The sequence below is a fragment of the Cetorhinus maximus genome, chromosome 1 (assembly GCF_964194155.1).
Source record: "Cetorhinus maximus chromosome 1, sCetMax3.hap1.1, whole genome shotgun sequence".
In the NCBI taxonomy this organism is placed as follows: domain Eukaryota; kingdom Metazoa; phylum Chordata; class Chondrichthyes; order Lamniformes; family Cetorhinidae; genus Cetorhinus; species Cetorhinus maximus.
Genome location: NC_135879.1, coordinates 107257883 through 107279141, shown reverse-complemented (window position 1 = coordinate 107279141; position 21259 = coordinate 107257883). Strand labels below are relative to the sequence as shown.

Here is a 21259-nt window from a genome sequence, read left to right as displayed (position 1 = left end):
TAAATTTTACATTCTAGAAAGCTAGTGGGTTTTAAGATCTGCTCATCTGTGGCGGCAAACTGATCTCTATTCCCTGGGTGCAGTTGAATAAAGCACTTTTCCTATTTGGAAATTACAAACTCGTGACCAATTCCAACAACGCCTTACATTTACACTGTCTCATTTTTTGGTAAATACTGTATTAGCTTGAGTTTACTATATACCTTTGCAGTTGTTTCAAAAAAAAAGTGTGTAAATATATATGGTGATAAAAAGATGTGCTCTCTATATCATGGTGTAAAGTGCATTTTCATGAGCCTGTCCCATCTGTCTCAGTCAACAATTATAAGGATAGAATTGTTACAATTAATTAAGTGTGCACATGTAGTTGTGCAGATTTGTATTATTTGTCCTTTGTTTCAGATGCAAAGAATGTGCTCAATGAAATTGAAGTGAGAATTTCAGACTTGAGTAAGGAGCATTCTATTGATGAAATAATCAATACTTCTACTGCGTACCTTAATCAGGGTCAGAGATACTTCTTTGAGTATTTTCCATATGTGGAAAAGTATGATTTCTACAGGTAGGTTTTCTTTTTCAAGCTTACTTTTAATACAACAGTATTAACATCCATTTTAAGATTTCAACATCCACCTTTAAAAAAAAATGTTTAAACATTATTTGTAAAATGTTTTGCACATTATACTTAAATGTATCTTATATGTTTCAAAATTTATGTGTTCTAGGAGAGAGGAATCATATGTATCAAATTTATTGTTACAGTATCTGGATGTTTCAAATAAAACAAAGTAACTAAGGAACAGTAATGCTTAAAATTCATTTACTGTCTCACTAAACATGCACCATTCTCTGCAAGTTTTAAAACTGTACATTCCCTGATTTCCATTTTGTTGAGTTTTAAGCAACTGCTATGAAAGCTTATTTCTGCAACTATTAAAAATACAAATGACTTCAGCATTTGTGTCCTTTTGTAGATGGCTGGCTGGTGTTGCACTCTGCTGTGCTGTGATACTTATCCTTGCTTTCAATTATCTTGGTTTGCTTTGTGGATCATGTGGCTTTGACGAGCATGCTTCTCCAACCACTAGAGGCTGTGTGTCAAACACAGGGGGCAACCTTCTTTTAGCGTAAGAAGTTATTAATATTATGACAAAATATTTCTATTACTAAAGTCCCATAGATGTATGTAATGTACAATCCTAGGGGGAAAAGGCTTTGATTACAATATTAATTTTGGAATTATATAAACATTTTTAAAACCTATCTGTCATTTATTTTAGTGGAGTTGGGGTCAGCTTCATCTTCTCCTGGCTTTTGATGCTGGTAGTTTTGGTCACCTTCATTGCCGGTGGAAATGTAGAAAAAATTGCTTGTCAGTCTTTAAAAGACAACAGTTTATTTAAGGTAAAGTAGAAGAGCTTTGTTGTAAACTATAAATATGGAATTTCTGACTGTATTCACTTTTGCTATTTATTTTTAGAAAAACTTTGGACATTTTTGTTAGAAAAATGTTTATTTAGACCTTAAAGTCTCTTTGCTCCACCAATCTCTCTACCACTCTCTCCTCCTTTAGGGCATCCTTAAAGTCAATCTCTTTAACCAAGTTTTGGATCACCATCCCTAATATCTCCTGATGTGACTCTGGCTAGATTTTACCGGATGCTGTATTCCCTGCCTCTCTGGCTGAAAAGTCAGTCAAGAGCTGGCCCACAAAAAAGCCAGCAGCTCCACAGCCATTTTACACTTGGCAGGCCATTAATTGGCTCAGGATGAGACTTCTGCTCCCACCTGGGGAGGAAGCGCAGCCTTAAAGACCTGCTGGCCAATTGGATTGGCTTTGTAGTCCCAGTAGCACCAGCTCTGAGCGGTGGCCATTGCTAATACTACAGGCTGTCCCAAAGAAAAGGCTGCTAAGGAGGCTAAAGTAAGTCCAGAGTATCAGCGGAGCCAGGCTGTCAAGCTTCATCAAGGGAGTTGAGGGTAGGGGCTGGGTTTGAGAGGCCAGCAGTAGGTTAAAGGAGTGGCATGACCTTGTACAGTAAAAGCTGCTTCCCATTTGACATGGGCTCCACCTGCCGCGGTAAAATGATGGCAAGGGTGGGATGAGGTCACTTTGCCTCAGTAGGCCCAGGGACAATTGGGCCACCCAACACTGCCCCCACCCCCCTATAAAACATGAGATAGGTTGGGGGCGGGCAGATGGGTGGTGAGTGGGCCACGCCCTGCGTTTTAAGAGCAACCCCATCTTCAAATATGTCAGAAGGAGGCCTTAAAATCCAGCCCCCTGCATCAGATGTTTGATAATTGCTCTTTTGAAGTAATTATTTGCAAAATACTAAAATTTGGTATCAAATAAGATTCATTATGACATGGGTTGGAGCCTTTGAAGTGATTGTTTAAAATATTACTGACATTGACTCCTGTAACCTTGAAAATCTCAGCCACTTTGAATTTTACATTTTACAACAATGTATTGAAGAAATTATACTTAAAATCTCTCAGTGGAACATGGAATTTTATTTGCAGAGGCTAATTTATCAGTAGAAATACCTATATTTTGTTTTCAATGATTATGTTTACACTTTTAAAAAGCAGTTTGAGAATTTTAATCCTGGCATTTTAACCAATGGTCAACTACACTTCCTAACTAAAAGATACAAATGACATGATGTCTGGAAAATCATTGTTCTTGTATTTGTCTCTAAATCTGTTTTTGTACTTCTAAGGTTCTGGACACTCCTTATTTGTTGAACTCACAGTGGAAACATTTCCTTTCTGGACTTCTGCTTTCTGAACACAACATAAATGTCACTTTCCAGAGTGTATACAGGTCAGAGAATAAATTCTAATAAAAACTTGTAATGCCTGTTTCTGGGAAAAATGCTTTGCTCCTCTTTTTGTCCTTGCCACCTTCTCTCTAAAAGATACAGACTAGGCTGGATAAGAATTTAGGTTCGCCATATAATTGTTCTTCACGTGTGAGCTTGGACAGTATGCTTTGGCTGACTATTCAGTAACAGGAAATATCTCAACCTTTCCCAATCCTGTCTTAGTACAGCATCTTTGAAGTTAAGGACTGCTTAACAGTGACCAGGAGTGCAACTGCAGATGATTTTTTTTATCCCATCTACTCAAACCAAGTTTTGGGAGATTCTGAAACTATTGGCTGTGGCTCCCTTTGTCGCTCCAGGATTACTGAATCTGAAAACTGAAAAAGCCATTAAAGCACCATTGGCACAGAAAACATCGTTTTCACCAATACCTTCTTGGGATCCTTCAACTTTTCTGGGGTTGCACCCATCAGCTTCACAGCTGTGTTGTATTGAAGGTGTTCAAAAGTGAAAGTTGTTGGATAACTTGGTGTTGGGAAGAAAAAATGTACAATGTTTTCATGAGGGAAAGTGGACTCTTCTGTATTGAATCTAACTATTTGCCTGTTAACAGTATTATGATTCTTTGCCCATAAGGGACTATTTTGAAAGGAGCACTATTGAAAGCTTCTATCCCATATGGTTTTTAATTCTAAAGCTTTTTTACTCATTCAAGTTTGTATGACATTGAAGTGGAAATAATAGGTTAGCATTCTTATAAAATAGAATAGTATATTGGAAAAGACCAAGCACAGAATCATGCACTTTAAGAGCGATAACTGTTACCCCTATTTTTGTGCGTCTTATATATAAAAAATAGCACAAGTTGTGAGCTCTGAATCAGTTTTTTTTTATTTTAAACAGTAAATGCCGCAAAAATGAAGGAGTATATTCGGCTTTCCAGCTACAACATTTATTCAACCTTGATCAAGTAAACCTCAGTGGAGTAAGTAAAAGCGCTGGTGTCACCTCTGGGCAGAATAATAGAAAGAATTCTGGGTAGAATCTTGTTCACTTAATTCCTGTCGGAACACAGGACCATTTTTGAGTTGGGAACCTGATTTCCTAATGGACGAGCTTTGTCAAGACTCCATCCCAGAGCGGCCCACCTCTGGGTTCCCCAGCCAGTTAGGGAGGGCAGGCAGGATGGTGTGCCCATTCTGTCAAAGGGAGGATTTCTAATTAAAGGGATAATGTCATGGGTTACAAGGACTCAGCAGCACTTGGATTTTTGAGGCTGAGGCAACCACAGGAAAGGACAGACCTAGGGAGGCTGCCTCCCACACCACCGCACCCCCCTGCAACCCCTCTGGTCTTTCACTCTTTCCCAGAGGTCCTATTGTGGGATCTGAGGGGCTGCAGTGAGGGGCGCTGTCCTATTGTTGAAAGTGGGAGAACTTCTTCTAGCAAATAAGCGTGGATAGAAGTGGTTGAGGAAGTCAGCAGCAGAAGTTTGTTCCCTCCAACCTAGAGAGTGCAGCAAGAGGATCCAGGATCTCAGGATGACATGGCAGGCGAGTGGCGTAACACCCACTGGCCCAGCAATCTCCTGCACAACATACTACAATACAGGTCAACATACATTGAAGTTGTACTCATTCTTCTCCCTTCAAGCGTCTCATATGCCTTTCCAAACACTCAATACTCTCACTCAACTATACTATTGGCATCTCACACCCATGCCTCACAGTTACTTCCATGAATGGTGCCCTTCCCTCTTCTCCACACAAGCCATTATGAGCACTCCTTTAAGGAGACAAGAGCATGCAACTTTTAAAGAGGCAGAGACCCAGGGTGTGGCGCTCCAGTAACAGGCAACTCATCAGCTACTGCCAATGCACGTCTAACTGGCAAACCTTTTTTTTATTCATTCACGGGATGTGGGCTTCACTGGCTGGACCAGCATTTATTGCCCATCCCTAGTTGCCCTTGAGAAGGTGGTAGTGAGCTGTCTCCTTGAACCGCTGCAGTCCATGTGGTGTAGGTACACCCACAGTAGGAAGGGATTTTGACCCAGTGACAATGAAGGAACGGCGATATATTTCCAAGTCGGGGTGGTGAGTGACTTGGAGGGGAACATCCAGGTCATGGTGTTCCCATCTATCTGTTGCCCTTGTCCTTCTAGATGGTAGTGGTCGTGGGTTTGGAAGGTGGTGTCTGGAGCCTTGATGAATTCCTGCAGTGCATCTTGTAGATGATACACACTACTGCTACTGTGCGTTGGTGAATGTTTGTAGATGTGGTGCCAATCAAGCGGGCTACTTTGTCCTGGATGGTATCAAGCTCCTTGAGTGTTGTGTGAGCTGCACTCATTCAGGCAAGTGGGGAGCATTCAGTCACTGGGAAGGTAGTCTTGATCCAGGAGGCTGCAGATGTCAGCAATGACCTGCTGTGAGAGCCTCAACCTCCTGAAGCATTGGTGCTCAGACATGGGAGACAGCTGATCCTCTATCTGTAGACTATGGTGGGCATCTCTCCTCCTTCTACCTGAATCTTTGTCCACCCCCTCTGTCCCATGGAGGGGCAAGTAGCTGTGGAAATGGCAGCTCGTACTGGTGTAACTTTTGATGGAGCGGATGGAGGTGCAAGATAGAGGCGCATAAGCTGCACTCATGCTGTGTCAAAGGCAGGTAGCAGTGAAGTGCAGCTGAAGGTGAGTGAAATGCTAGACAGCTAAAGTAACTTCCAAGAACCTGTCAAGCAGCAAAAGACTCTGCCTGAGAGAGGAAGTTGCTCAATGGTTATGGCTGGAGCTCTTCAGTGAAACTGATCAAAGCCTTTCCAACTTGTCAGTTTCACTAAAGAAACTCTTGCCCCGGTGACCCTGGTGAGGTGCAGACACAGTGTGGAAGCTGTGGGCTATTGGGGAAGAAGGAATTTATGGATAAAAAGGTTTTTAATTGCCCCAATTGCTTTCCCGCCAGACCCAAGGGTGGCACTTACTGTACTCAGAGCCTGCCTGAGGGAAAGCTGGAAGAAGGTGGGATGATGTCAGGATTCTGACCTGATGTAAGTTCAGGGACTTTGCTACCCTATACATACTGGAACCTGCCAGCACATGGCTCTGAAAATTCTGCCCACTGTTTCTTTAGTTAAATAATTATTTCTTCGAAAAGCACTTCAGGATGTTGAAAAGAGATGATAAGCTTTGCGGTTGTGGAGAGCAACAGAGCTTTGCATTTTTTTTCTTTTGCTGATTTTTTGAACCTTGTGTCACAATTTTTTCTATTGGTAAAATGGAGTACTGTTTTTTATATAGAGCAAAAGGTGGTCAAACACAAGGGAGTTTGTACTACCTCTATTGAGAACATTTCAATTAAAGAGTGAAATACCTTCATTGATGAAGGTATTTTTGCCCCTTGGGATTGCTTCTTCTACATTCCACTTAAATACTGAATAGAACAAGCATTGAAGCTCCTTTGATACTAGGCGGTAGCTAGGGTACAAGGAGCCCTTCAGGGTTGTGTCCTAGGCCCAATCGTCTTCAACTGTTTCATCAATCACCTTCCCTCTATCCTAAGGTCAGAAGTGGGGATGTTTGCTGATGTTTGCACAATGTTCAGTACCATTCACAGCTGCTCAGATACTGAAGCAGTCTGTGTGCATATGCAGCAAGACTTGGACAACATGCAGCTTGGGCTGGTAGGTGGCAAGTAAAATTCATGCCACACAAGTGCCAGGCAATGACCATCTCCAACAAGAGAGAATCTAACTGTATACCCCTGACATTCAATGGCATTACTGTCACTGAAGCACTCACAATCAACAACCTGGGGGTTACCATTAACCAGAAACTGAACTGGACCATATAAGTACTGTGACTAGAACAGCAGGTCAGAGGCTGGGAATTCTGCGGACAGTAACTCAACTCCTAGCTTCTTAAAGCCTGTCAATCTATAAGGTGCAAGTCAGGAGTGTGATGAAATACTCTCCGCTTGCCTGGATGAATATAGCTCCAAAAACATTCAAGAGGCTTGACACCATCCAGAATAAAGCAGATTAGCACTCCATCCACCACCTTAAATATTCCCTGCCTCCACCACCATCACACAGTGGCATCAGTGTATACCTTATGCAAGGTGCACTGCAATAACTCACCAAGGCTTCTTCAACAGCACCTTCCAAACCCGGAACCTTGACTGCCTAGAAGGACAAGGGCTTCAATTCTATAGGAACATCACCACCTGCAAGTTGCCCTCCAAGTCGCTCACCATCCTGACTTGGATCTATATGCCGTTCCTTTAAAATCCTGGAACTCTGTTCCTAATGACACTTTGGGTGTACCTAGAACACATGAACTGCAGGGGTTCAGGAAGGTGGCTCACCACCATCTTCTCAAGGGGAATTAGGGATGGGCAACAAATGTTGGCCTAGCCAACGATGCCCACATCCCATGAAAGAATAAAAAAACTCTGGAACCATAAACTGCTGTGATCAGGAACTTAGCAATTGGAACATCACAAGTATTTAACTGATGCCTATTTAACACTGCAGCACTTCAGGCAAGAAACACAGCTTCACAACTGAATTGTTGGTCAAGAAGTGTACTTTTTACTTTTATTTTCTAGTATCTATCTGGAAAAGGAGGATTAGAATAAGTTTTCATAGTTTGCCTAAGAGAAAGCATTTTAAAGTGAATTTTAAACTGACATTTCTCTCTTACTTTATTGACCCTTGACTGAGCATTTATTTACTTGAGAGTTGCAATAATTACAGCAATAAGCCTTAGGTTTAAACATTTGGTGAAGTAAACTGCCCCTGTTAACATAATTAAACCACTTTTCAATTTCAAAATGCCCAACTCAATTGTTGAAGTTCAAATTGACCATTTGGTTTAAAATGAGGATTTGTAAGAAACACATGGCCTTGGGTTTCAATTCATAAAACCACAATAAAACCAGCAATGTGCATGCATAGCAGCCAAACCAGTAATATTTAAAGGGATTTCTGAATGATACTATCCAGAAGATTTTGTTTTTATCTACCCGAAAGTGGATGAGCAGGACTGTGGGGCTCTTCTGGGAAAGTGTCAGCCACTGCCAGCCTGTGCTTACTACATCCCCACCACCCCCTCCAGCAGAGCTGTACTTTATAGCATTATTCAATATCACATCTAGCCAGGTCTTGCTCCCCCACCCCAACTCTCAGCAACTTATGAGCTGCTCCTGGAGTCAAATTTGGAGCCTGTAGGACACTAGTAGCATACAAGTGAGGCTGGTGGACTAATTTGTCATAGTCCTGTTGTTGGCCTCTTTAGGTCTGTGCCCCTAATTTGGGCATGGTCCATTTTATCAGCCAGACATCATCATCTTGTACTGCGGGCAAATTGTTGCAAGGTACAGTTGCATATATATGGGTGTACAAAATTGACAGGTTTGGATAAGGTAGACAAGTAAAAGCTCCCATTAGCTGAAGGTTCATAGTCACATAATTAAGCTTTTGTGCAAAAGATGCAGAGAGAGGCAGACAAATAAAAGCTGTTACCATTAGCTGATGATTCAAGGTCAAAGATTTAATATTTTGGGCAAAAGATGCAGGGAAATGTGAGGAAGAACTATTGTGAAGAGGATGTAAGGCGGCTACAAAATGACATAGGTTAAGTGAGTGGGCAAAGGCGTGGCAGATGGAGTATAATGTGGGCAAATGTGAAATTGTCTATTTTGTCAGGAAGAATAAAAAATAAGCATATTATCTAAATGATGAGAGATTGCAGAGCTCTTAGATTCAGAGGGATCTGGGTGTCCTAGTGCATGAATCACAAAAGGCTAGTATGCAGATATAACAAGTAATTAGGAACGCTAATAGAATGTTATCATTTATTGCAAGGGGAATTGAATACAAAAGTAGGGAGGTTATGCTTCAGTTGTACAGGGCACTGGTGAGACCACATCTGGAATACTATGTACAGTATTGGTCTCCTTATTTAAGGAAAGATGTAAATGCATTAGAAGCAGTTCAGAGAAGGTTTACTAGGTAATACCAGAAATAGACAGGTTGCCTTATGAGGAAAGGCTAGGCTTGATAATATTACCACCTTTAACACCTCTTTATTCTTTTGTCTGTAATATCTTTTGATTATCTGCTCCTATCACTGCTTGCTTGTCCCTACAACCACTCCCCCCCCCCCCAACTTCTCTCTCCCCCCACCCCCCCCCCACCCCCCCCCCCACCCTCCCCCCCCCCCCCCCCCACTCCTTAAACCAGCTTATATTTCACCCTTCTCCTGATATTGCTCAGTTCTGTTGAAGGGTCATGAGGACTCGAAACGTCAATTCTTTTCTTCTCCGCCGATACTGCCAGACCTGCTGAGTTTTTCCAGGTAATTCTGTTTTTGTCTAGGCTTGTATCCACTTAAGTTTAGAAGGGTAAGAGTGACTTGATCGAAACCTTTAAGCTCCTGAGAGGTCATGACAGAGTGGATATGGAGGGGAAGTTTCCTCTTGTGGGAGAATCTAGAACTAGGGATCATGGTTTAAAAATAGGGGGTTGCTCATTTAAGACAGATGAAGAGAATTTTTTCTCTTAGAGGGCCATGAGTCTTTGGAACTCTCTTCCTCAAAAGGCAGCGGAAGCAGGGTCTTTGAATATTTTTACAGCAGAGCTAGATAGATTCTTGAAAAACAAGGGTAGACAGGAGGTTACAATCAGATCACCCCTAATCTTATTGAATGGCGGAGCATGCTTGGAGGGCTGAGTGGCCTACTCCTGCTTATTGTTCATACGTTCCTATGTTTTACGGAGCAAGTGGCAACAACCTGGAACTGTCTGCCTACGAGGCTGGTGGAACTGGAGACAATGAATGATTTCAAAAAGAAATTGGTGGAAACTTGAGAAAACTAAAATTACAGGGCCAAGGCAATAGATCTCAGAATAGGACTGATTGGATTGTTCTCCAGAGATTTGGCATGGACACAATGGGCTGAGTGGCCTCCTTTTGTGCCATCATGGCTTTGTGCATAGTGTTACAACCAGGGTGGGAGGACTGCACTGTCTGTCTCAAGTCCCACTACTCCATAGGTCACAACATATGTTTAAATGATGTTTCCAACTAGTTATAGAGCCAAATATGTGCTTTCCATATCAATCTCAGAAAGACCACCCAATGACCAGGTTTTTTCAATAAGCATTGAAATTAATAGTTTATTATAAAATTAGTCATGTCCAATAGAAAGGCAAAGCTTATTAACATACAGTATGAAATATGAAAGTATGCGAATTACTCTTTCGAAATACCCTCAGTCACACACACACACACACACACACACACACACACACACACACACATATACATACATACACACACACAGACACCCCAGAAAAAAATAGAGGAATTCTGCCAAAGGTTCAAGGGAAAAGGATAGGTGGTGGAGTCCATGAAATGGCTATTATGGTTATACAGTTGGCCTCTCAACGCTGATCTGCGAAACAATCAATGACTTGCACTGCTTTTCAGGCAGGCATGAGGAACACTTGCAGGTACTACTCAATTGCAGCACTTAGAGCAACTTATATTCACATCTGGCTGTGGAGTGGCTCTGGACTGCAAAAAAGCTGCGGTCATCTTTTCACAAACAGTTGGACCTTTTAAAGCAAAACCAAAACCAACTCTTTAAGCATAGTTTTCCAAGCCATAAACTAACATGTGACCCCCTTTGTACACAATCCACCAGAGTCAAGAGATTTTCAGCTTTAAAGCTGCTTAAAGACAACCTTTTCTTGTAAAAGGTTGTCTTTTCCAGGATTAGCAATCAGAATCTTACATTAACCCTTTAAGGGACCGTGCCTTTAAAACACAAATTCTTTCAAAATGTTCTTACTCCTTGAAGATGAGCCATTTTCTGTGATTAAAATGTTCATGACAATAGTGACACTCAATTGACATCTACGACCAGGAAATAGGAGCTGCAGTAGTGCTAGAAATCCCGAAAGATTAGTAAAATGGTGTTCAAATTTAGAATGGCACATCATTTTAAAACAAAACAATAGTTTTCAGAAATCCTTAATTTAACATCTTGATTGCATACTAAAAGCTGTGGTAATGCACGAATATATACTATGTTCAACTTGCACTATAATATAGCAGTGGAGATTGTCAGGTGTGTATATTAACTGTAGCTGGGCAAATGCCTGAAGTTCCAAATGTTAATGTTGGAATGCTTTTGCTTTGCAGCAGTTTGTGAGAAGAAATGCCCATCTAAAAGAAGCAAGCATAGTGTACACAGACGTTGATTTTGTGACCATGGCTTTTTAATGGGGTGAAATTTTGTTTGTAAATATAACAGTTTTGGGATCTGTAAAAGTTGTTAAAATGTACATTTTTATGACACTGGTGATTATTTTTCAGCCTGCAACTTTTCTGACTGACAAATTCATAAACATTAATGTGAATTTAAGCAATGTAGTAATATTGGATGAGGAGGCAAAAAATAGTCTTCATAATTTCGCTGCCACTGGCATTGACAAAATCGATTTTACTGCTTACATCATCGAGGTAATACTTTATTCTTTTTACTTTTCTAGGTGATAAAACATGTACCAACTGGAAAATATTACTTCATTTGAATTGCATACATTTTTAATCAAATCTCCTACTTGAGCTATCTTAAAATTATAAACCATTCTATCTCACGTATGTCAATGATATTGTTATTCAACTTAATTACAGTTAGACCAGATGGTGCCATTAGTTTTTTCTTAAATAATGTTAAAACATCATGGCCAAAATTTTTCGCTCAGCGTGCAGGTGTGGCCCAATACGCTCGAGCGTAAAATGATGCGCGATGACTTTGGGCGAGCGTCCCGACATCATTGTGCACTCGTGCAATATTTTGGTTAGTGGGCGCACGTGGGAGTCGGCAGTGCGCCCGCCCACAATTAAGCGGCCTATTAAGGCCCTTAATCAATTAATTGGGAATTTTCCAACCGTTCGGCGGGTGGGCAAAAAGGCCAAGCAGCCTTTGCATTTTTGGTGACACCTCATCCATGGGCGGGGATGAGGTTTCGACCAGTGATTAAGAAAAAAACTTTTTGCACTCTTATTTAACATGTCCCTGCTCATGTGATAGAATCACATGTGGGGACATGTTTTCATTATTTTTCATTTCTTTATTTTGAGAGCTGAAAATCTTCAGCTCCCTTAGGCAGCTCTGTGCCTCAGGGAGGTTTTACTGCACATACGTGAACTTAAAGGGCTCGAGCTCCTCCTGCCCCACCCCGGCAGCACTGAGCAGTGCAGCATGCGTTTCACACTGGCTGGGCGTTAATTGGCCAGCCAGCATGAAATCGTGGTCGGGACCTGATCATGGGCGGCGGCTGGTTTCCTGGCTGCTCCCAGGCCCGCCCGACAAGGGCAAAATTCTGCCCCATAATCTATCGAATCCAAAGTTTTAAATTTAATTATAAACATTCATCTTCTGGATATGGGTTTAATTCAAGATTGTTTCCTATTGAAGGAAGTTGTCCATTAAACATAGAAAGATTTCTTTGTCACCTGTGAAATTAATACCCCAAATATGAAGTTCTCACCCTTTGTATCCATCCTATGTAGCCTTGCACTATATAGTCTAGTGCACTGCAACCACCCAAATTTTCTATCCTCCAATTTTGGGTGCCTATGATCTTCCATCCCTTTGCCATGCCATTGATGCCATTCATTTTTGGCATAGGTTCCAAACTCTGTCCATCCCACTCATTTTTAAGACCCACCTCTTTGACCAAGTTTTTATTTACCCCTGCTAATATTCCCTTCCTTTTGCTTGGCATCCATTTTTCCCTTATACTTCTGCAGAATGGATCTTAGATCATTTTTCTTCATTTCAGGGAGGTGGCGGCGTAAGGGAATTCTCACTGGACTAGTACTCCAGAAACCCAGGGTAACTCTCTGGGGACCTGGGTTCGAATCCCACCATGGCAGATGGTGAAATTTGTATTCAATAAAATATCTGGACTTAAAAGTCTGATGATGACCATGAAACCATTGTTGTAAAAAGAAAATCCCATCTGGTTCACTAATTTCATTTTAGGGAAGGAAATCTGCTGTCCTTACCTGGTCTAGCCTACATGTGACTCCAGACACACAGCAATGTGGTTTACTTTGAACAAGGACAGTTAAGGATGGGCAATAAATGCTGGCCTAGCCAGCGATGCCCACCTCCGATGAGCGAATAAAAAAAAGTGATGAAGGTACAGGTCATCTTATTTCACAAAGTAGAAGGATGCTACTACTTAAATTTTTAATTTCTGGTATAGTCTCTCTACTAAGTTGAGTCACTTGACAAAGGATGATGGAGAATTGTACAGAAAAAGGATTTGAGTGTAGCATAAAACAGGAGTATAATTTTAGAGAAGGATATTTTCATTATCACTTCAGCTAAGTAAATGCCCTTTAAACTTAGCATTACTTTTACTTCCCCTAAGATGTTTAAATTCTGCTTTCAATCTTTCTTGCATTGAGCTCAGATGCTGAATATTCTGGTGATCCCTGACCTTCTGTAAAACTTATTTCAGAACCAGTGCTCCGGATCAAAAAACTATTTTGAATTTTCCCACTAAATGAAACATGCATCGGTACCTGTGACCTAAGCTTAGTGGAGCAGAATTCCAGAGTGGGTTGTTGTTCATTCATATGGGAGATGTGTAAAACGCAAGAAATGATTTTATATAGTTCTATAGCGTATCTATCCATCGAGTCGACAACATTGTTTTACTGCAAGTGTGCATTTAGCACTAGCCAATAAGTTCACTTTCCTGTTTATTTCTCAAATTTTTAGCTCAAGAAAAGTGTGACTAAGGTGGATCTTCACACATTTGCAAATGATCTAGAGGCAAAAGCAAATGTATTGGTAAGTTTTGAACTTAGAAACTGAACGCTGAGATTTGGGCAAGACTGAGAGGGAGAGATACATTGGCAGACACAGAGAGAGAGATGCTTTCTCATCCTTGCGCATTAACAAAGAGACATATTTTCAGGTTCTTGTGGTTTATTTATTTGATACTATTATTAATAACTTCAAATTTAAATTAATTATGATGCAATTGACATAATTTCGTCGGTCTGTTGATCAATCCTTAATGCCTATGTTCATCTAAATTTGTCAGAATTTGTGTGAGGAAATTTATTATGTAAATAGTTTCTCTTTAGTTGGTGGGGTAACTACTAGTAAGAAATCGATATCAGGTTACTGTGGGGTCTTTTTGCAGATCAGAAGCTAAGCTTAATTTCTTTATTGCAGTAGAAGCTTGTGGATTCTTAAATAAACATTGTAAAAGTTAATGCTGTGCTACAAAGCAAAGTGTAATCCTGATTTTGTACAACTGCGTCAATGCTTCCATGTCAATTCCAGTGGTGATGTTTGATTACCTACTTAAGGTTTATGTGAAATGTCTATTGTGGTCGAAAAATAATCAGCCATTGAGAAAATGAGATATTAGCATTTATGTCTTCCTCATTGACGTTAAGGAACATGGCTGCCCTTATAATTGTCAATTTTTCACCCTTTCCTCTCCTGAAAGTGACAACTTGGACTGAGTTGGGAACAGTTGCTCTCCCAATATCTTGAGTATTCCCTGCACAAACTAATTAACCTAGGCAGTATCACAGCACCATTCTGATATTTGGCATCCAAGTGCACATGGTTTCTGGGTAGCAGCCATGAGTTAAAACCTTGACTGTCTTTACTTCAAATTCTCCATTTTGCATATTGATGCCAGTTGTGAACCATTATTAGTACCCAAGTTGCGACCAGTTGACTTGCTGCTGGCTGAAGATTGAATCTTTTCCTGCTCTGTGCAATTTAGTGCTACACTAGATGGTATTTGGTTTCATGGCCTGGCCTATGCTCCTTTCTGAGAAAAATCCAACAATTACAATGCTTTTCATTCATTTCTATTTTTCTGTAAATATTTGTATATAAATGATGAGTACAAATGTACAGAGTACTGAGGATGGTGAGTAGACTGACCAGGAAAAGTACACTGTGCTCTGGCTATACAAAAATGAAGTAGTTTACTCATCAAATTATATTTGGCTTAAAATTTTCTTTAACTAGCCATTCTACCCTTGATGATTTTAAAAACCCTTCAGAGCATTAATATCTAAAATAACAATGTTATCATTTTGAGAGAAAATTCTATGGTCTGAGAGATGCCTTGTGCTTATACATATGAGCTGAATAATATGGTTTACTGTTCTCCTTGTGTGAGCACACCAGGCTGAACTCTCTCAAAGGCTCCCTCCTGCCCTAGCTCCAAGCTTGTTCCTTTCTCTAGTTTTTCTCCTATTTTTAGTCCTCTCCAAGCTCATCTTGTCCATGAGACCTACCTCCAGCTCCCTTGGACCCTATTCCCACTAAACTGCTGACCACCCAACTTCGCTTCCTGGTCCCCATGTTAGCTGATATTATTAGTGGATCACTCTCTTCAGATGTTGTCTGTCTTTTCTTTAAATCTGCTGCTATCACCCCTGTCCTCAAAAGACAAACCCTTTTCCTTGCAAGCTACCACCCCATCTTGAATCTCCCTTTCCTCCCAAGTCCTTGAATGTGTTGTCACCTCACAAATTAGTGCCCATCGTTCCCAAGAGTCTCTTTGAATCTCTCCAGTTGGTTGTTGGCTCCTGTCACATTACCAAAATGGCTCTTATCAAAGTCACAAATAACATCCTATGTTAGTGACAAAAGCAAAATATTCTTCCTTGTCCTTCTCAACCTGTCTGTAGCCTTTGACACAGTTGATTGCTCCATCCTCCTCCAATGTTGCTCCATTGATGTCTAGCTGGCTGGGACTGCTCTCATTTGGTTCCACTCTTATTTATTTAATTATAGACAGAGAATCGGTAACAATGACTTCTCTTCCCATTCCTGCACATTTCCCTCTGTTGTCCCTCAAGGATCTATCCTTGGCCCCCTCCTATCTCTTGTCTACATGCTGCCCTCAGTGATATCATCCAAAAACACATCAGTTTCCACATGTACGCTGATAACATCCAGCTTTACTTCACCATCATCCCTCTTGACCTTGCCTCTTTCTCCAAACTGCCAGATTGCTTGTCCAACATCCTGTACTGAATGAGCAAAAATTTCCTCCAATTAAGTATTGGGAAGACTGAAGCCATTATCTTCAGTCCCTACCACAAACTCCCCTCCATCGCCACTGACTCTATCCTTCTACTGGGCAACTGCCAGAGGCTCAACCAAACTGGCCTATTTTCACTGTTGTTTACTTATCTTGGGGTCAAGGCCCATGGCATATGTAATTATTAGCAAATCTGTGAACTAATATCATTATCTAGAAATTGGAAGAAATGCATCAATTTGAATCTTACTAATTTCAAGCAAAGGCATTCAGTACTACATTGGAAAGCGTACTTGATGCAGAACACATGATTTATAGGCCCTTCCAGTGGTTGATTGTCTAAATATAATGTACAACATTTTCAGCCTGCAGGAGCCTTAGCGAATGCATTGAGAGGCCATGCAAACAATATTCGGGCAATCTACAGGAAGCACGTTATACCACTGGAACAAACTTTGGTAAGAAATGTACAGAGAAACATTTTATTTGCATCAAAGATTCAAGCTTCTGCTAGTGCAACAGTATTATACCTTGAGACAATGGGTGGTATTTAATGGAGGCGATGGGGGTCTTGTGCTCAGATTGGCTAGCCAACGAGAGTCCCGTGTCGCTTCTTTTAGGGAAGGCCCACTGCATTTTAACTGGACAGTAGCGGGCCTTGCCTGGGATCAAGGACCCTGGGGGCAGTTATCCCATCAGCTGGGAGCTGTCAACCAATCAGAGGTCAGCAGCTCTATTAAACAGTAGCTACATTGGAGAGGTGGTAGCTGTTGCCAGTATACACCCACCCAAGGCCTAGTATCATCACTGGATCCCAGTCTACAGGTGAATGATGGTAGGAGGGGGATCGTGGAAAAGGTTGGGAGAGAGGTTCAGCAGCAAGGAAAGGGGGTTGGCTCTCGGTGGGCTCTTCCCTTCCCAATGCCAGGTTCCTTGATCAGAAATTGAGTGCCTTTAAATGAGGGATTCCCCCGGGATCCTGTAGGCAACCCCGCACGAGTTTGTTTGTCGTGCTCCCTGCCCACTGCAGGGTTAATACCAGCGGTAATTGGATGAGGCCCTTAAAGACATTAATTGCCCACTTAAAGGCCTCAGTTAGTGTTGGGACAAGAAGGCTGTCCATGGGCCTTCCCGCCACAGACGGAGTGGAGGAGGAAAGGCAGCAGGGACCCACCCACCACACTCCCACCTGATTAAATACTTCCTTAAATAGGCATTAAATTCCACCCAATATTCCTATTTTTGACTCACTCCGAAAATATCTTTTCAGCTATATTGTTTCTTAATGGTGTGCTGAGAAGGCCAGCTGAAATGTTCATGCATTAATATGCTATGAAAATGTTATTGTCATTTGGGCTTGCATTTGTGTTCATGTCAAGGTGGCAGTCTCCGTAAGCAAACAGCTGCTTATGAACCAAAATAAGTACCCATTGTTATTGTTGTTTTGTGGATTTGCAACACATAGCTGCAGTAAACTACTTACTGGAAAAGGCTATAATTGCATTTGCAGCTGTTTAATATTTAAAATAAAAAATGTTACCATGATTACAATGGAGTGATGCCATTACCAAATCCAGAGATTTCATATATACACAGGCAATCAAAATGTTAATATAAAAACAAAATACAGAATATGAACAAAATATGAAAGCAGATGCTGTAAATCTGAAATAAAAGCATAAAATGCTGGAAAAACTCAGCTGGTCTGACAGCATCTGTGGAGAGAGAAACAGAATTAACGTTTCGAGTCCATATGACTTCTTCTGAGTTCTGAAGAAGAGTGAATCAAAACGTTAACCTCTTTTTAATGTTTAAATGGACAATTTGAACTGAGATTTATTGGCAACCTAGTGCTCCATTGTGACATCCTGAAGCAGTTGGAAGGCACTAACGCATCTGTGTAGCTGAAATGGGATCATCAAGTGAAATAGCCTAACTGTTCAAAAGATCTATGGTGGAATTGTCCCAGATTTGCCCAAAGTACAGTAGTGGGCGGGAAAAAGGATGTTTTACCCACCGGCACAATGGCGGCTTTTCGTACCGTATCACCCCATTCCTGATGTGTCCCGCCTCTTTAATTATGCATTCATGGGGAACATGCCAGCTGGCTGGCTGGTGGGTTTGTATTTCCCGCCACGCCGTGAACTCAGCACTTCCTTACTCCAGGCGCCATATTTAAAGCGCACCAGAGCGCAGCCTACTTCATGCCTTCAGACCAGGACTGCTCCAGGTGACAAATGGCCTAAAAGCAAAGAAGATGGCAGTCGCCAAATCACATCTCTGGGGCACCTGCTGGATGCAGTGGAAGGCTGCTGATGTCCTCTACCCCTGCTCTGGCCGCAGGAGGTCCACCAGTGTCACCAACCCGGCCTAGGAGATGGTGGCAGCGTGGTCAGTGCCACCGGTGCACAGGGGAGGTCAGCCATCCAGTGCAGGAAGAGGATGAATGCTCTCATCCATTCCGCTAGGGTAAGTCAACCACCTCATCACTATCAACTCACGTACTCGCAAACCCATCACACATCCTGAAGGGACAACAACACTAACTCTCACGCACACCCTCACATCTCCATCAGACTCATATCCACTGGAGCTCGTGTCCTCATCCCGCCCATGCCTTCGCTCACCGCACAAACATTCCATGCAGTGCTATGCCTCCTGCTCACACTTTCTCCATCTGTTTTCATGCAGGAGAAGCTGGCTCACAACAGCACAGAGAGGTCTCAGACCAGGGCTGCAGTGGTCCACATTAGACCCCTCACTAACGTTGAGGAGTGTGCCATCGTGCTGACTGGTGAGGACATGGACTGTGCCTGTGGTGACAGATCGGTGGCGAACACCCACGTGAGGATGCTGCATCCCATCATACCTCTCAACGCAACTGTGAGTGCTCTATCTCATGCTTTTGACTCTGCTGCCATACACTAATTATCTCTACTATGGTTCAAAGGGAGCTGTGCAAAGCAACTGACACCCTCAGCCAACCAGTCACTCAGCTCCATCCAGGTCCTCGCCACCAGCGAAGAGGACACCTCCTCCATTGAAGAGCTGGAAATAAGCAGCCTGGAAGACCCATCGCAGCACTTAACCACACACCCTCCACCAGCGCGAAAGACACACACCTCGGTGGGACCTAGATCTAGAGCAGGCTTGGGTTCACAATCTGATGGTTGCCACACGGACACCTATCGCAGCAGGAGGAAGCAGGTTCAGCCGAGCTCCCTGGCACTTGGAGGACTGCTGGGGAAGGGGCATCACATGATGAGCCTCTGGGTTTGGCTTTCAAACTCATTTTGCAGAGTCAGCAGAAGCTGGGGGACCATCACACACAACTGTTGGAAGCTCTCAACAGAGTGGCACCTGAGTCAGAGGAGTGCGTCCACCTGCTCTCTGGTGAAGTGGTGCCCAGATGTATGTGTATGGAGGTCTCCATTGAAGGATGGTGGACACCATGGAGGCCCTGGTCCATCAGAACGCGGAGATACGCGCAGACCTGCACTCCATCATGGTAGCCATGGGTGAGTTCCTGCAGTGGCAATGCTAGAGGGAAACGGGGCACCTTGACATCCCTCCAGGTGCTCTCTCCCCTCAAGAAGTCAGGCCAGGGTCCTCGGACACCCGAAGGGAGGAGGAGCAGCAGCTGAACACCCCAGGGTCATTCACTCAGGAACCTCAGAGGCTGGTCTCTCCATCCGAGTCTCCTTTGCATGTGTCCCCCTCAAAGTCTGTCACCACAGAGAGAGCAGCTGGCCCACAAAAGGACAGCCAAAGCAAGCTAGGGCCCATAGGGCTTCAGCTCTCCAGAGGACGAATGCTGAAGTCACCAGAGACAACAGAGCCAAACATTGCACAGGATGTCTCCACCCCTGCTGAGGATGTCAGGGCAGCACCTAGAAGTGGTAGGCCTAGAAAAGTTAAGAGTTTCTGATCACAAGTGGTTGCGTGATGAACACATTTTGTCACTTTATAATCTGAAAATATATTCACTTTCATTGAATGTGTAATGGTGTCTTTCAGTTTCATTTACAGGCTTCGCGAGTCCTCCCGCTGCATCCCTCCCATAGAAGTTCAGCTGCATGCAGCCGGACAACGAGTGATTCTGGAGGAAGAAGTTTGTCTGTGTGGCAGGGTCTTTCAGAGCATTCGCTGAAAGCATTCTTCCATGCACACGGAGCCTTCCTCAATCACACTAATCTCAATGTCCCGAGCATTTTCAATGCTACCTGCTGAGGTTCTCTTTCAGTTGTACATTTGAGCTGACCTGCATCTCTGCACACCCACTGATCTCACTCCCATGCAGCATCTGTACTTGTCCAATGCATGGCTCCACTCACGTTTGATTTCAACAGCCATGGTAGTTGTTAGTTTCCTCTCAGCTCCCCAGACCTTTCCCCTCCCCCAGTCACCCATGTCCTTTCTCCCATCACTGTTGACCCCCCGGCATTACCTTCCACCTCCCCACCATCACCTACCAACCAGAACCCTTTTCTTTCCAGGATGTCCAAGTGAACGTGCATGTTGCTTACCTTCCTGAGAATCCCACTCCCATCTACATTGACCTCCCAGACCTCCTCCTTCCCACCCCCAGGTCCATGTCTGCCTCCGAGTCCCCACCAACCACCCTCACTGTCTCTTCTACGGCTACCGTTGCACTACCCTTCCAGCTCACTCTGCCCCTCTCATACTCACCATTCCTTCCTACCACGCCCACCCTCAATTCACTCCCCAGGAAGCAGTCATTGACTCTACAGACCCCCCACTTGCACGTTCACCTGGACATCTCCGCCTCCCCCTTCCTCCCTCCTCCACCCTTCCTCCATCATCACTCTGAATCCCTTCCTCCCCACCAGAATCCTTCTTCCCTCCAAAGTCCATCCTTCCCCCCGAAGACCTCTCCCGAACTCCTTCCCCCCTCCAAACTCCTTCCCTTTCTCCCCCTTTACACCTACCTCCCTAGTTGCCGCATTCTCCCCATTGCACCCTCCTCTCTCCTCCAAACCTCACCACTCCAAACACCTTCATTCCCCCTTCCCAACCTCACCAACCCCTCCCACCTCTGTTACACCTTCCTCTCCTAATCAAACCTACACCCCCGCCCCACCCCCTCCCCCCCAGCGATCATCCATAGCAGCCCATGGCCAAGACCGTGAGCAGACCCCAGACGTCAACTGAGACCTGCCACCTTCAGTGAACTGCTTTGCAGCAGCGCCATGCCCATTGGAATCCACCCAGCATGTGGTGCACATGTTCCTCCAGGGTTCAGTAGCCGTAGGGCTCCAGCACCTTCTGCTCCTTGGATGTCCGCGATGTGAGAAGAC

At 43.2% G+C, this 21259-nt stretch overlaps 1 protein-coding gene across 8 annotated transcripts in view; it reads left to right on the top strand.

Annotated features, from left to right (window-relative positions):
* Positions 1 to 21259, top strand: part of LOC144682600 (prominin-1-A-like) — a 297236-nt gene that overhangs the window by 207140 nt on the left and 68837 nt on the right. For 7 of the 8 annotated variants that reach the window (XM_078545141.1, XM_078545114.1, XM_078545105.1 and 4 more), the window contains exons 11-18: positions 403 to 562; positions 975 to 1127; positions 1281 to 1404; positions 2727 to 2830; positions 3735 to 3816; positions 11215 to 11361; positions 13640 to 13711; positions 16307 to 16399. In XM_078545141.1, the coding sequence (XP_078401267.1) occupies positions 403 to 562; positions 975 to 1127; positions 1281 to 1404; positions 2727 to 2830; positions 3735 to 3816; positions 11215 to 11361; positions 13640 to 13711; positions 16307 to 16399 (935 nt within the window). The remainder of the gene's footprint in view (positions 1 to 402; positions 563 to 974; positions 1128 to 1280; positions 1405 to 2726; positions 2831 to 3734; positions 3817 to 11214; positions 11362 to 13639; positions 13712 to 16306; positions 16400 to 21259) is intronic. The other variant, XM_078545151.1, reaches the window with a different exon arrangement.